At 40.7% G+C, this 15,332-nt stretch overlaps 1 protein-coding gene across 1 annotated transcript in view; it reads left to right on the top strand.

The window, feature by feature from the left end:
• zw10 (zw10 kinetochore protein) overlaps positions 1–15,332 on the top strand; it is a 56,284-nt gene that overhangs the window by 21,387 nt on the left and 19,565 nt on the right. Inside the window, exons 8-9 of the mRNA XM_030153909.1 lie at positions 5,400–5,536; positions 5,658–5,840. Of these exons, the coding sequence (XP_030009769.1) occupies positions 5,400–5,536; positions 5,658–5,840 (320 nt within the window). The remainder of the gene's footprint in view (positions 1–5,399; positions 5,537–5,657; positions 5,841–15,332) is intronic.

The raw sequence follows: 15,332 nt of genomic DNA, 5'->3' as shown, positions 1-15,332 counted from the left end.
GAGCGCCAAAGTAAAAGCATGAGTTTCAAAATAAGAGTCCGTATGTATAAATGAACTAAGACTTGCTTGAAAGGCAGAACGGCATTAACGGGAGATAACAAAAAATTGTCGGCGTTATTTAATGAGTGCGTTAATGCGGTAGTAACGCATTAACTTGCCCAGCCCTAATATATATATATATATATATATATATATATATTTATATATGTATGTATGTATGTATGTATGTATGTATGTATGTATGTATGTATGTATGTATGGGGTGGGGAAGCAAAATTTACAATATTTTGAGGCAGGGATTGAAAGACAGCGTGTGACCAATTAGTTTATTGAAAGTCATGAGAATTTATTTGCCACAAGAAAATTTACATAATAGAAAATGTTTTTATTCTATGTGTCCTCCTTCTTTCTCAATAACTGCCTTCACACGCTTCCTGAAACTTGCGCAAGTGTTCCTCAAATATTCGGGTGACAACTTCTCCCATTCTTCTTTAATAGTATCTTCCGGACTTTCTCGTAATAGTTTTGCTCATAGTCATTCTCTTCTTTCCATTATAAACAGTCTTTATGGACACTCCAATTATTTTTGAAATCTCCTTTGGTGTGACGAGTGCATTCAGCAAATCACACACTCTTTGACGTTTGCTTTCCTGATTACTCATATGGGCAAAAGTTTCTGAAAAGGTATGGATAATAGTGTTAGGTATGATTATGACATCAATATATGTTTGGTTTCAGAACAATTGACGCAGGGCCTGCTGAGAAAAAACAACTAAATGTGCATTGTAAATTTTGCTTCCCCACCCTGTATATGTGTGTGTTTGTGTGTGTGTATATGCATGTGTGTGTTTGTGTGTGTATATGTATGTGTGTTTGTGTGAGTATATGTATATGTGTGTATATATACATACACAGTACTTAATGAAATAAACATGTCATATTCCTTAATGACTGATTTATTGAACCATTGGATACAGTCAGTGTTTCCTGTGGAATTCATCTGTTGGTGTGGCGGTCTGTAATGGGGGGGTTGCACACACGGTCTGTAATGGGGGGGTTGCACGCGCATGCAACCCCCCCATTTACATCCAACTGACTCTGTAAAGCCCTTTGAGATAACCTTGTTGTGATATTGGGCTATACAAATAAAATTGAATTGAATTGAACGTGCATTTCGTCGGTGTATGTGTGTGTGCGTGCGTGCGTGCGTGAGCATGCGTGTGTGTGTGTGCGCACAGGGGCGTAGAATTGCTTAGGGGCGCTAGGGACATGTCCCTACCAATATCCAGCCACTACTTTCTAGTCCCTATCAATACAACTGCTATCCGTAGTGTTTAGTCAATGAGTATGGCACACAAAGATTTAACAGTTGGTCTCTGCTAGAAGTCCGTCAGTGTCAATGTCACTGTCCGATTGGCTCTTTGGTTTTGCTAACATACATGTGATTGGCCGTCCCCGCTGTCACTCCATCTACTTGTCAAAGGAACCTACTAGTTGGACCGCTAATGTAAGTTTTCAATATGTTTGGCATTTTTTCTGCCTGGGTCGCGTCAGCTAGACAGATTTTAATATCAGTGGCAGGGGTTTTTCTTGAAAAAATTTGTAAGAGGGAGCACAGGTAGGCGAGGGAGCAAAGCGACCAAGCGGGGGGATGGTGCGGAAGGGGGGGTTTCCCTTTTGAAAAATTGAGGTAAAAATGGAACATTCTGAAGCCACCTGAGAGGGATATTGTAACTCTAGTGGCCCTCCTGCAATTTTTTAAAGCAGCCAATTAGGGCTGCAGCTATCGAATATTTTAGAATTTGAGTATTCTACTGAAAATTCCTTCAACTAATCGAATAATCGGATAAAACTTTTTTTGCTTGGTTAAAGAGCAATTATAAATACACAAGAGGAAATAAGGTATTTCACTTAATAATGTAGGACCAATTGGTTTCCTTTTTTTCTTTTTTAATTAACAGTTTTATTTGTTACATAAATATTGTGCATATGCAACAAAATGTATTTTCTTGACTAGAAACATTTTCAGAGAGGCAATTATAAATACAAATAAAAATAAATAAAATTTATTTACTTTCAAATTAGTATTTCTTGTAAGTATCAAACATGTAAGGCATTAATAAATTAAAAAAAGGCATAAACATTGCCTTTTTGATGTGCAACTGAACTTCGGCAGCTGTAAGTTTCAGAATCTTTAATTTAGACTTAACAGGAATGTGTTATGGCATATAAGAGGCAAGAACATTTGAACGGGAACTTGGAACAAGTCCATGCATGAACAGTTTTACATGTTTCTGCTATATTTAGGAGAATCAAGGCAGTGGCCACCCCACCTTATCTGTCTGTCTCATAACCTATAACCCCCGCTTCAAGTAGTTGGATTTTGCCAAAATTCGGCCATGGCAAGGAAAGAGAAAGCTTTCAGCAAGCCATGCACCATTTTGGCCATGTTTTTGGGAAACTAACCGTGCAAATCACGGCTCGCCGCCTACATCTATGCTTGTGAAAATCGTAATAAACTAGCCACACATTTGACAGTAGCCATAATTAACAGAAACCTAGCCCTCTGCAGGGCTAACGTTGTGTTAGTAAGGTATATTGACGTTAATCTCAATTATTTGTGCTGCATTAATTCTATTTTATCTCGGGTCCTCCGCTCCATTCTTGGTGTTTTATGAGAAGATGCTGCATTGGAGATGTGATGTTGTTTTATGGAAGGGCCATGTTACAACGGATACATGTCACAGTGTTTACCTTGCTGTTCAGTCTGAAATGCTTCCACACTAACAACATTTTCTGTCTTTTTTATTGTGTTTTTTTTGTCTTTTGTCATCATTGCTGTATTGACTCGCCTGTCTATGCTCGCTTCTTTTATCTTCCCACTGCTTCATCCGAACACTTTTGCGTCCTCTGTCATCTTCCTTTGCGGGAGTGACATAATCACGTTGTGACACATTAAATAGTCGAAATGACACATTGAATAGTGTGAAATGCCGTGCTTTGAGCTTTACAATTAAATAAGTGTTTCCTCGAGGCAGAGAATATTCCTTGATCATTTTTTGTAAGTGAGGTACTCGAATTACTCGAGGAATCATTTCACCCCTACAACCTATCGAAGAGTAACTTATTCTTCTGTTAGAAGTGTAATAATGTTGTAAATTTGGTAAGGGGGTGCTAGCCAAAAGTATGAGGGCACAGCGCCCCTGTTCCCCAGTTAAGAAAAACCCTTGAGTGGTGTCATTTACATGTACATTTGTACATGTGTTTGTTTGCGTGCGTGCGCGCCTGTGCACTTGCTAATTAGGATGTAAAGGATGTCAAAGTAAAGAAAACTGGCCATAAAACACTTATTCAGGAGTCAAAGTCTAAGTTACTTCAAGGGTATAGAACTACAGAAGCTCAACAATGCAGACATTGAATAAAAGACACTACTTAATGCCAAACAGATACACTTTTTAAAAGTTATTTTACTTATTATTTTAATGCATTTCTATGGAAGAGCAACTGTTTAAAAAACACACAAAGAAAATTGGTGGGGAAAATACAATAAAACCTCAAATTCTAAATGTCATTCTAGATGTGATTTTATCCATATTTTGGGGGAATAAATTACATGTAATAACTGAAACTAAAAGCCTTTATGACTTAGGTAATAACTGTACCATCAAACTCTATGATAACTGTATCCCTAATCTGTTCATATGTCATGCATCAACATATTTTTGTCAGGTGACTGACAGTAGAGAGGAGGGAAGAGGTGGAGGAGGAGAGGCTCAAAATTCACAGGTGAGGTTAAATAATAATGGATATGTTAGTCATGAGAATAACATTGCAGAATGCATTAAATTCTTGTATCGTCCTTAGATATTCAGATATGCATTACAAACATGTCAATTACTGTGTGTGTGTGTGTGTTTCGTCGGGGGGGGGGGGGGGTTACTTGGCCGCACGCGTGCAGTTCGGCCAGGGGATGCATGCGTGTTTGTTGGTAACAGTGTGCGTCACTTTCTGTCCTACTTATAATACTATGGGAGTACAGAGCGGTGCAGTCAGTGCCCCCACAGAAGTGAGAGTGAAACTTTTCACTCATTTATCTTTTCCCTACCTCCTGAAGCTTCGCAAACCTGTGGCCCACAACAGGAGCCTGGGGGATGTTTTGAACTTCTGTCTCACTGACCGTGGACTAGACCACCCTCCAGAGAAAACGCTCTGATACTGACCCTGCATTTGTGTGTGTATTTAGGTGGGGGGGCACTGCTCCCACAAATAGACTGGCCGGTCTGTGTTCCACTCCACCATATCCCGAAAGCCATTCTAACATGTCAGCACCATGATCCAGTTCAATGACCGGCTATCTCAGCCGCGGCGTCACAGCGCAGACAAACAAGCAGTCTTCGGACAGGTGTGGACAAGGGCAATTAACCAGCAATTAAATTTTTAATCGAGCAAATTCTTATCGACAATTAATCGATAGTCAATTAATTGTTTACATCCCTTGTGTGTGTGTGTGTGTGTGCGTGTATATATATATATATATATATATATATATATATATATATATATATATATATGTGTGTGTGTGTGTATGTATGTAGAACTGCAATTCTTATTTTATGAGAAGAGATACAAATATTTTATTCCAACATAATGGGCAACAGTGTACACATCATTGTTATGCATTGTTTCATATTATTTGTTTTGGATGTATTCCTTTTTGTTGTTTGTTCCATCTTTGTGCTGACTCTTGGGCAGGTCATCATTATAAATGAGAATTGGTCAAGAAAGGTCAAATTAAAAAATGGAAAAACTAAAGATGGACAGAAACAGACAAACTGGCTGGTTGGCTGGCTCCCTCCCTCCGTAATAGATAGTATGGAGGTATTCTGGTAGCACTATGCAAATACTTGCAATATGTGCAAAACACTTTTCAGCCATTCATATAGATTTGCATTTTGTAGATTCTGATATTTGTTCTCGAACATTAGTATGCATTGAAGATTCTTTTACACATTTACAGATCTGGTTACCCGTGGGAATTTTCAGTCTTTTTTTTTTCAAATTGAATAATCAAGCTAATTTCGAATGATTAATCAGGTAGTTCTAACATCATTGTTAACACATGGCCTACAACCAGAGTAAAATAATAACATTGAAAAAAAAGCTTGACCAACTTACAGTGAATGAACTACAAGTATACTATTTCATTTTCTAAATACTTCAAACACTTTTTCAGACTTGAGTTATGCAATTATGCAGAAACAGTGCCATAAACATTATTTCCACGTCTCTATGAAGTAAGTTTCCACCCACCCCATTATTTATGTACATCCCTGCTCTGTTGCATTACACATTAAGCAATCTGTCATGCTCTCTTCTTTTGGTTACATCTTATTTTTCAGATATTTGCATTGGTGACAAAAAGCTGTCAATGATCCTTGGAGAACTGATTTGGGAAGATATTTCACAGTGTATCATCCATGAGTGTTTGCTCTACTCCATCCCCACCAACAGCAGTCAGTTGGAGAAATACAGCACTGTAAGAACCCATTAATGCTACCTGTCCTTTCCTTTTTCTTTAGGAAATGAATTGTTCTTTGTAACATCAGATGATCACTAGGTATGTGCGATGACTATGTCTTTGTCCAAACATGTTCAAGGTGATCAAGGAAACAGAAGAGTTTGAAAAGAGTCTGAAGGAGATGGAGTATCTTCAGGGTGATTCAACAGACCTGCTCAAATATGCCAGGGATGTCAACTGTCACTTTGCCAGCAAGAAGTGCAGAGATGTCATTGTGGCAGCCCGCACACTCATGACCTCAAAGATGCACAACACAGTCAAAGTATGTGCTGTAATGGAATTACTGCAGTGCACCTCACAAACTGATCCATTTCCATTTCTAGTTCAAAGCGAATACAGTGGGGTTTCTTCTTTGTTCTTTTTCTTCCTTGTTTCTTCTTTTTCTTTTTCCCCGTGTGCTTGCAATGCAATGCACAGGGGACTATTGTTTGTCATATTTATTGTGACTTATTAGGAGCTCGGGCATCGCCACGAGCACCTCTCCCCCATTGCAAAGCAATGGGAGAGATTCATCTTCATCTTCCGGACAAAATTTCACCGATTAATAAGGCCTGAACTGTTGGAAATAGACCAGGGATTAAAGTTCTCCGTCACCACGACGGATTTCCGTCAAATGGAAAAATTGAGGGGGGAAAAGTCATATTGAAGTAACTTCCCCACGTGTTCAGCGGAGTCCAGTCGATCCTGTCCTGGGTTTGCAGGTGTTTAACACAGGCAGGGGGCTGATAGGTTTAACAGTGATGATAATAAGATGACTTCTTTATTTTTATGTCGGGAGGACACGTTGATGACTCTTTCTCTTTGGAAGGAAACGCTGCTCATTCTGTGCCTCAGAAACACATGGATAAGTTCAGCTTTACCGAAGTTCAGCCTCCTGACGCTAACTTTAGTTTAGTCCTAACAAGTAGCTTTCATTATGAAAGAACCACAGCGAAAAGGGAAGAAGACAGATCCGATCTACACGTACCTTCATGTTTGGGTTCATAGCTTATCTCCTCTTGCCAGTATATGACTAGTGTGTGTGTTTGTGTGTATGTGCCCTTCCCGTGCGTGCGGCTGTGCGTGCTGCGGTTGCGCGCCCGACTGCATAAGTGCTTTATTTTGACCCGTTTAGCATCTTATTTCTATATGTGTGGTACAGTACAAAGATAAAACTGAATGAATGAGTAACACCCTTGGTATTTGCAAAGCCACTGTATTTTAAATACCCTCAGAGAGTATCTGTAACGGAATATAATTTCTGTTTCAGTTGACGTAATTTCTTCCAATCAGAACATGATATTGGCGGGAGGGGGTTGTGGACCCAGGTTTGACGACGTACAGATTATTTTGGCTAGCATATACGACATCATGGACACGTTTGTAGAGGAAGGTGTTGAAGTGGTAACTATTGAGAGATGCGTGAAAAATAGATGGAGGTGGGCGTGGCTTGATGAGAAGGGAGACAATGGAACTCCAATTAGATCGTGGTGCAAAAAAATGAAGCAGCCTGGTGCGTGCATGTTAGTAGTTTGCCACAAGAAAATTCTGTATGGTTCCAATGGTAAAAAAGTCCTGATCCGCCATCAATCTGAGAAGCTGAAGATTAGTTGGTTAGGGTTACATTTACACAGACATTTTCCTCAAAATTCATGTGCTGTTGGAGTTGGAGTTATGTTTTAGGAGTTCCTAAATTGTTAAATAAAAAGTTTTTCACCCATTTTTTGCAGTAAGGTTTTCTTCTAGTTATTATTTTCACTTGCTTCAAAGGTTTTCATACCCTTTAAAATTAACCAGAGCACCAAAATTGACCTGAAGCTTTAAAAATTTTCTGGGGGAGGACCCCCAGACCCCCCACCAATACCACTCATGACATTTTTTCTATCCATGTTACTAATCTTCTACACCTGTACACTCTCCCATTCAGTGGGTTTTACAGTATTGCCAAATTTGACTATATAAACTTGTACGCTATAGTAGTATTGTATTGCATCATTTTTAATAATGGCCAATGATTTTGACCAGAAGAAAATTTTCAGTCAGATGAAAAATTTTTGCTTTAATCCCTGAAATAGACCAACACATGTTATTACAAAAATGTGCGTCCTGCTCAGGAATAGTGTGCAATGTTATTGGCTTGACATTCCGATGCACGGATTTCGTTAAAATTGTGAAAAACCAGTCAAATTTGTCCATCCAAAATGAATGGGGCCATTTTCAAGTGGCTACCATTCCCAGACGATTCATCCTAAAAATATTCTGTCAACGCAGAAATGTTCGGCTTGGCCCAAAGATTATCTGTGTGGTCACGTGGTAACAATATCTCTTACTGTTTTTGCAGAAGTATGCGAAGAAAAACCCCATTCATTTTCAATGGGAGTGACAAAAAAGTTGCCTTTTTTCCGACCGCTACCACTTCGCCATACTTTCACCTAGGGACTTCATTTAAACTTTAAAACGCAGGCATTTTTGTCCTCTCCGCGGGAATGTACTTGGTATGAGGATGGGGTTTTCAATAAGTGAGTCTTCAGAAACCCCTGGGTTGACTCAAAATCCTCATTTTTAGCGTGTGTGGTCACCATGGTAACAGCAGCTAGAGTGAGAAAGGAGTGAAAAATTCACTGGAAAATTCTCTGAATAACTCATCCTACCGGCCAAATGATACACTGCAGGCGAATGATATTTTCCAAAAATGTAGCCGTGGTTCCTGAGATTCATATGAACCCATGTTTGAAGACCTAGCTCTTTTTAAAGTGAAATGACAGGCAGTAGTTTTGAGGCACGTCCCTTCTTTCCTGCCATTGGCTCCCCATTGTAACAGATTTCTTCTTGTCTTGGTCAGCTGACTGTTTTTCACACTGCCCTAACTTGGTCATTTTTCACAGTACGAGAAAAAAAGCTACATCTCTGTGTTCCCCAGGTCTGTCTGATGCTCATGATCATTTCGGTTTTTAGGGAGCTGTTTTTTTCTTTTCAGAGGCTGATTTCTGCTCCGTTTCTCTGTGTCTCTTTGAGCTGCACTGCCGTCTCCATGGTAACGGCAGCACTGGTCTGTGTCAGGTGCCTGGTGTTGAGTTACAGCTGATTAAGGCTCCACACAAACAGACAAACAACAGACAGGAAAACCACCATGGAGGCAATTCATATTCAACACAGACACACATACAGCACACAGGTTTAAGATACACTAGCCACTCAAAAAAAAAAAGGCTGAAAAATACAGTTAAAATTAAACATAAATAAATTGAAATACTGAATACAATAAAAATGAATATAAAGTTCAAAAACTTCCCATAAATTCTCTCTATGAAATGAATGAGCTCACCTGGGATCACATACACAGACACATGGAACTATTCAGTTAAAGGAGCCTATTTAAACACTGCTTTAACAGGACTGACAGCCAGGTGTGTCCAATAAACCTAATCAGTCTGACATGTTTCTCCTTCCGTAGCAATCCTGTAGAGTGCATAGCAACGCTGTGTGTGAGAGAGAGTACTGATACTACTACTATTACTGTTACTACTACTACTACTACTATTACTACTTCTACTACTACTCCTCCTCCTATTACTGATAGAATAAACTGATTCTCTCTCATACAGAGACACAGCTCTTCAATTCTCAGCTGCAGACAGAGTATAGAAAACAGGCATATGAATCTCAGGCGTCAGGTGATCAGCATCAGTTAATCAGGTCACACATGACTAAAACTAATGAATAAAGTCTCCTGTCATGTCTGCTGTATTTCTCAAACATTTCTCAGTGTCATTGTCCAGCTACATGCTGCTTCAACCTGAACTTCGAACTTGGCGTTGACAGAATATTTTTATAATGAATCGTTTGGGAATGGTAGCCACTTGAAAATGGCCCCATTCATTTCGGATGGACAAATTTGACTGGTTTTTTGCAATTTTAACGAAATCTGTGCATCGACATGTCAAGCCAATAGCATTGCACATTATTCCCAAGCAGGGCGCACATTTTTGTAATAACATGTGTTGGTCTATTTCCAATGGTTCGGACCCTATTAATCGGCGAAATTTTGTCCAGAAGATGAAGATGAAAAATAAACACATGGAAGAACAATAGGTGGCGATGTAGTGATGCCCAAGCCCCTAATTAAAATTAATCCCTGGGTAGGCAGGGTATCAGTGAGCAGGAGGGGCAAAGTGTTGGGCGGGGGTAAGTTCCACTTTTTCAGTTGTTGAAGATATTTCTCTCCACAAATTTGACATTCTGAAAAGGGAACAATACATGTGCAATGAAATCAGTTGCAAAAATAGCTATGGCATACCTGCACTAATATCACATTATCTGTGTTGAGTAAATCTCAGCGGTAGTTTTTTATTATGAGAGGGTTTACACTAGAACAAAGCCATAGTGCATCTGGGGCTGTTTCTGCACTAGTTCGTTAAATCGCTAAGCCCAGCGCAACGCAAAATGCGTCTATTTAACGCATTTTGCGCTATCCCATTTCTGGGCTCACTCTTTGTTCGTTAACAACCAGTGCAACGCAAAATGCGTTAGTTCGTTAACCCAGGGATTAAAGTTCTCCGTCACCACGACAGATTTCCGTCAAATGGAAAAATTGGGGGGGGGGGGGGAGTCATATTGAAGTAACTTCCCCACGTGTTCGTGGAGTCCAGTCGGCACCGCGATCCTGTCCTGGGTCTGCTGTCCTGGGTCTGCAGGTGTTTAACACAGACACGCCATGCACAGGGGCTGATAGGTTTAACAGTGATGATAATAAGGTGACTTCTTTATTTTTATGTTGGGAGGAGAGATTGATGACTATTTCTCTTTGGAAGGAAACACTGCTCATTATGTGCCTCAGAAACACATGGACCAGTTCAGCTTTACCGAAGTTCAGCCTCCAGACGCTAACTTTAGTTTAGTGCTAACAAGTAGCTTTCATTATGAAAGAACCACAGTGAAAAAGGAAGAAGACAGAACTGATCTATGTACCTTAATGTTTGGGTTAATAGCTTATCTCCTCTTGCCGGTATATGACTAGTGTGTGTGTTTGTGTGTATGTGCGGCTGTGCGCGCCGCGGCCTTAAGCTCCATCTCAAACTGTGCGAATCAGTCGTACAGTCAGGCTCACAATTCATGTTCTCACACTGCACGGACCTACGCTCGTATGCGACCTGACTGCTCACACTGTAGGACCATACACCACAGGATGCACCACACGTTCGAGTGTTGTATCCGGAAATACAACGTTAAAATACCAAGGAATCCGTAAAAGTGCATAGACGATTGTGTATTGGCGTGAGTCACGAAATGGTAATGCTAAACAAAAACCAACGAGCTGCTTTGGTAATATGTGCCATTATCTGCAGGGAATCAAAAAAGAAGAAAAGACAACGATGTGTTTGGTGCAGGCATTGGTTGGCCAGGAATGTAGGACGTTTCGGACTTGGACGTTTCGGCCTAGGACGTTCCGGACTAGGATGTTTCGGACTGCACTTTTTGCAGAGTAGGACTTTTCGGACAAATCATATTTTCAAAAACAAACACCATAAATTTATGTTTATTTGCATGTAATTTTATTATTCACTCGATCACATATTAAAAATGTATACAATATACTCAAATTAAAGTATCAAAATTATACAAATTACATTGCAAGTATATGACCTCACATTATTTGAAAGAGTCCAGAGATCTCGTAACACTGAGCACATCATATAGATAAGCAAATCACCAAAGTGTGGCCAGAAAATTCACACCTCAGCTGTTAACACACCTCAGCTGTTAACACAGTGAGCACATCATAGAGATGCATAAGCAGATCACCAAAGTGTGGCCCTAATCAGACCTCAGTGGTTTGTCACCTGGGGTAAATAAGAACTCATCATCAATGAGCACATCATAGAGACAAGCAGATCACCTGAGGTAAGTAAGTACTCATAACTTTGAGCAGTTATTTGAGTTAATGTTGCTCACCAATATAAAGCATGTCAAAATGCATCTGGCTGCATCTGATACCTGGTGTATGGATGGGACATTTGCTGCTGCCCCTCGTCTCTTCTATCAGCTGTACATTATCCAAGGAGAGGTCAACGGTGTGTTTCTACCCTTCGCGTATGCTCTGCTTCAACGGAAGACACAGACCACATATGAAGAAATGCTTCGTGTCTTGGCAGCAGCTGGTTGTGACCCCTCTATAGTGATTGTGGACTTTGAGCGTGGTGTTGAGCTTGGTCTTCATCATGTCTTTGGTGAGCAAGTTACAATCCAGTATTGTTTCTATCACCTAACACAGTCTATCTGGCGGAAGATTCAGTCTTTGGGTCTTTCCAACCTGTATGAGGCAGATAATGACTTTCGTTTGTTCTGTGGCCAGCTAGATGCCCTTGCCTTTCTGCCTGTTGGGGAGGTTGCTGATGGCATGGCTCATTTGAGGGACACCGCACCAGATCAGGCCCTTCCACTACTAGAGTACTTTGATACTACCTATGTCACAGGGCAGCTTCGGCAACGGAAGGCACAACCAGGTTCACTACAAGTCTGCATCCATCGAAGTCCTCCAGCTTTTCCACCTGAACGTTGGAATATGCATGCCATTACACTCAGTGATCGACCTCGTACAAATAACATCTCAGAGGGCTGGAACAATAAATTCCAATCCCTGGTTGGACATGCACACCCAACAGTTTGGAAACTAATTGAGAGTTTACAGGCAGAGTGTGCACGTGTCACTGGAGTCCTACTACAAGATGAACGTGGGGTCCGACCTAAGAAGAGAACAAAGAAGGCCTACCAGGAACTTCAATCAAGGCTGCAGCATCTCTGTGAGGATAGAGCTTCTGGCACTAAATCCATTCCAGAACTCCTTCGGGGTGTCAGTCACAACTTGAGAGGAGGAAGGCCCAATGTGTAAAACGCTCAATTTGTATAATTTTGAATTTTTGTGTATTGTATACATTTGTAATGTGTGATCATGTGTAAAATTCTTATGGACTCTTTCAAATAATGTGAGGTTATAGACTTGCAATGTAATTTGTATAATTTTGATACTTTAATTTGAGTATATTGTATACATTTTTAATATGTGATCAAGTATGCATTTTTAATATGTGATTGAGTGAATAATAAAATTATATGCAAATAAACATGAATTTATGGTGTTTGTTTTTGAAAATATGATTTGTCCGAAAAGTCCTACTCTGCAAAAAGTGCAGTCCGAAACATCCTAGTCCGGAACGTCCAAGTCCGAAACGTCCGTCCACCGTTGGCCAGACGTGGACAGTATGGGCTGTCAATCCTACAGCAGGAACTAGAGGTAAGCTGCACAAGCTGAACTGCACTAGGACAATAGCCAGCTACTGTTTAGCTTGTACGCTACTGTACGCTTCTGTGTTCGCGCATGCACAGTGTGAGAATTTGAGGCACATCGGCTCGTAGCACTGCTTTGACAGTGCGATACACTTACAAGGAGCGAGCAGGATTTCAAACAGCTCCGTTTTCCTTGCGAACATACGATTGCTGGTCGTGAGGTGCTAATCGCTTCTCTTTACCCCATGTACACTGCACAACGCACGACACACGATTAGGGGCACATCTGGCCCGATCCTAGAAATAGTCGCACGAGTGAGAAATCGTCTCTAAACTCGCACAGTGTAAAGGCGGCCTTACACTGTTTCCGGATACAACACTCGAACGTGTCGTGCGTCCTGTGGTGTATGGTCCTACAGTGTGAGCCGTCAGGTCGCATACGAGCGTCGGTCCGTGCAGTGTGAGAACAGGAATCGTGACCCTGACTGTACGACTGATTCGCACAGTTTGAGATGGAGCTGCGTGCAACGATCGAAATAATCGCACAGTGTATGGCCGCCTTAAGGCGGCCTTTACGCGGTTATGCGCCCGACTGCATAAGTGCTTTATTTGGACCCGTTTAGCATCTTATTTCTATCTGTGTGGTACAGTACGAAGTTAAAACTGAATGAATGAGTAACACCCTTGGTATTTGCAAAGCCACTGTATTTTAAATACCCTCAGAGAGTATCTGTAACGGAATATAATTTCTGTTTCAGTTGACGTAATTTCAGTTGACGTAATTTCTTCCAATCAAAAGAGAACATAATATTGGTGGGAGGGGGTTGTGGACGCAGGTTTGACAACGTACAGATTATTTTGGCTAGCATATAGGACATCATGGACACGTTTGTAGAGGAAGGTACTGAAGTGGTAACTATTGAGAGATGCGTGAAAAATAGATGTAAAAATAGATCTGGAATGACCAAGCTTGAAACTTTTGGTTTCAGTGCCAAAAAGCAGGAAAAAAAGATTAGTTGGTTAGGGTTACATTTACACAGACATTTTCCCCAAAATTCATGTGCTGTTGGAGTTGGAGTTATGTTTTAGGAGTTCCTAAATTGTTAAATAAAAAGTTTTTCACTCATTTTTTGCAGTAAGGTTTTCTTCTAGTTATTATTTTCACTTGCTTCAAAGGTTTTCATACCCTTTAAAATTAACCAGAGAGCACCAAAATTGACCTGAAGCTTTAAAAATTTTCTGGGGGAGGACCCCCAGACCCCCCACCAATACCACTCATGACATTTTTTCTATCCATGTTACTAATCTTCTACACCTGTACACTCTCCCATTCAGTGGGTTTTACAGTATTGCCAAATTTGACTATATAAACTTGTACGCTATAGTAGTATTGTATCGCATCATTTTTAATAGTGGCCAATGATTTTGACCAGAAGAAAATTTTCAGTCAGATGAAAAATTTTTGCTTTAATCCCTGCGTTAACCCCAACGCAACGCAAAATGCACTATCCCATTTCTGGGCTAGTTGGTTAAAAGTGAGCGCTTGCCCAGTTCCTCGTTAAAGAGCTGATTTTAACGCGGACCTCAGAGGTCTGCGTTAGAAGGAGGATGTATTCTTGTAGATTCATTTCACTTCGTTTCTGTCATGTATTTCCTTTGAAATATTATTTACATTTGTAGAACAAGATTTTAACACAAGTCTGACAATATCTTTAATGATATCAGATTTTTTCCATGGACATTTTGCACTGATAAAAACGAATTTACCAAGTGAGGACTGATCCGCTCACTGAATTTTATTTTCTATGGATCTATGGATAAATAGAAAAGCACTCGGAGAGCGCAGACCTCCGCCAAGGCAAATCAGTGCCCCCCCCCCAATCACCACCAAAATTTTATCATTTGTTCCTTTGTGCCAGTATCAACATTTCCTGAAATTTTCATCCAAATCCGTCCGGGTTATCTTGCACACAGACAGACAGACAGACAAACCAACGCCGGGAAAAACATAACCTTGGCGGAGGTAAATATAGATTAGTTCAGGACAAAGTATGTGTGACTTTGAGAGATGAATGAATGAATAAGAACCGTATGGGACCAGAGCCGGTGAACTGGTGACACACACACCAGCAGGGGTGTGTGTGCCTGTGCGTGCGCCTAATGAGATATGAGCGTGTGGATGAGAGGAACGGAACAGAGTTCCGTTTTTCTATACAATCTGTTTGTCCTGTTGTTGCCGTGGTTACGACCAACAGTGACCATTTAGAGTTCTGTTTATAAAGTCACCAGTGCAGAATAACTGGTGTCATCCTTAGACATCCAGCCGGACCATATGTATGTGTAAATCATTCAGTTCAGTTCAGAGTGTGCATGTGTGTGTGTGTGGGGGGGGGTGCAGACAGCTGAGGGGGTCCATCTATAGTCAGATGAGGGTGAGTAGGTCCATCCAAACAGGTGAGGGTAAGGGAGGAGGTCACAGATCCAGGCTCAC

The sequence above is a fragment of the Sphaeramia orbicularis genome, chromosome 14, assembly GCF_902148855.1.
Source record: "Sphaeramia orbicularis chromosome 14, fSphaOr1.1, whole genome shotgun sequence".
Classification (NCBI taxonomy): Eukaryota; Metazoa; Chordata; class Actinopteri; order Kurtiformes; family Apogonidae; genus Sphaeramia; species Sphaeramia orbicularis.
Note: the sequence above shows the minus strand (reverse complement) of the source record. Positions and strands in the feature narration are given on the sequence as shown.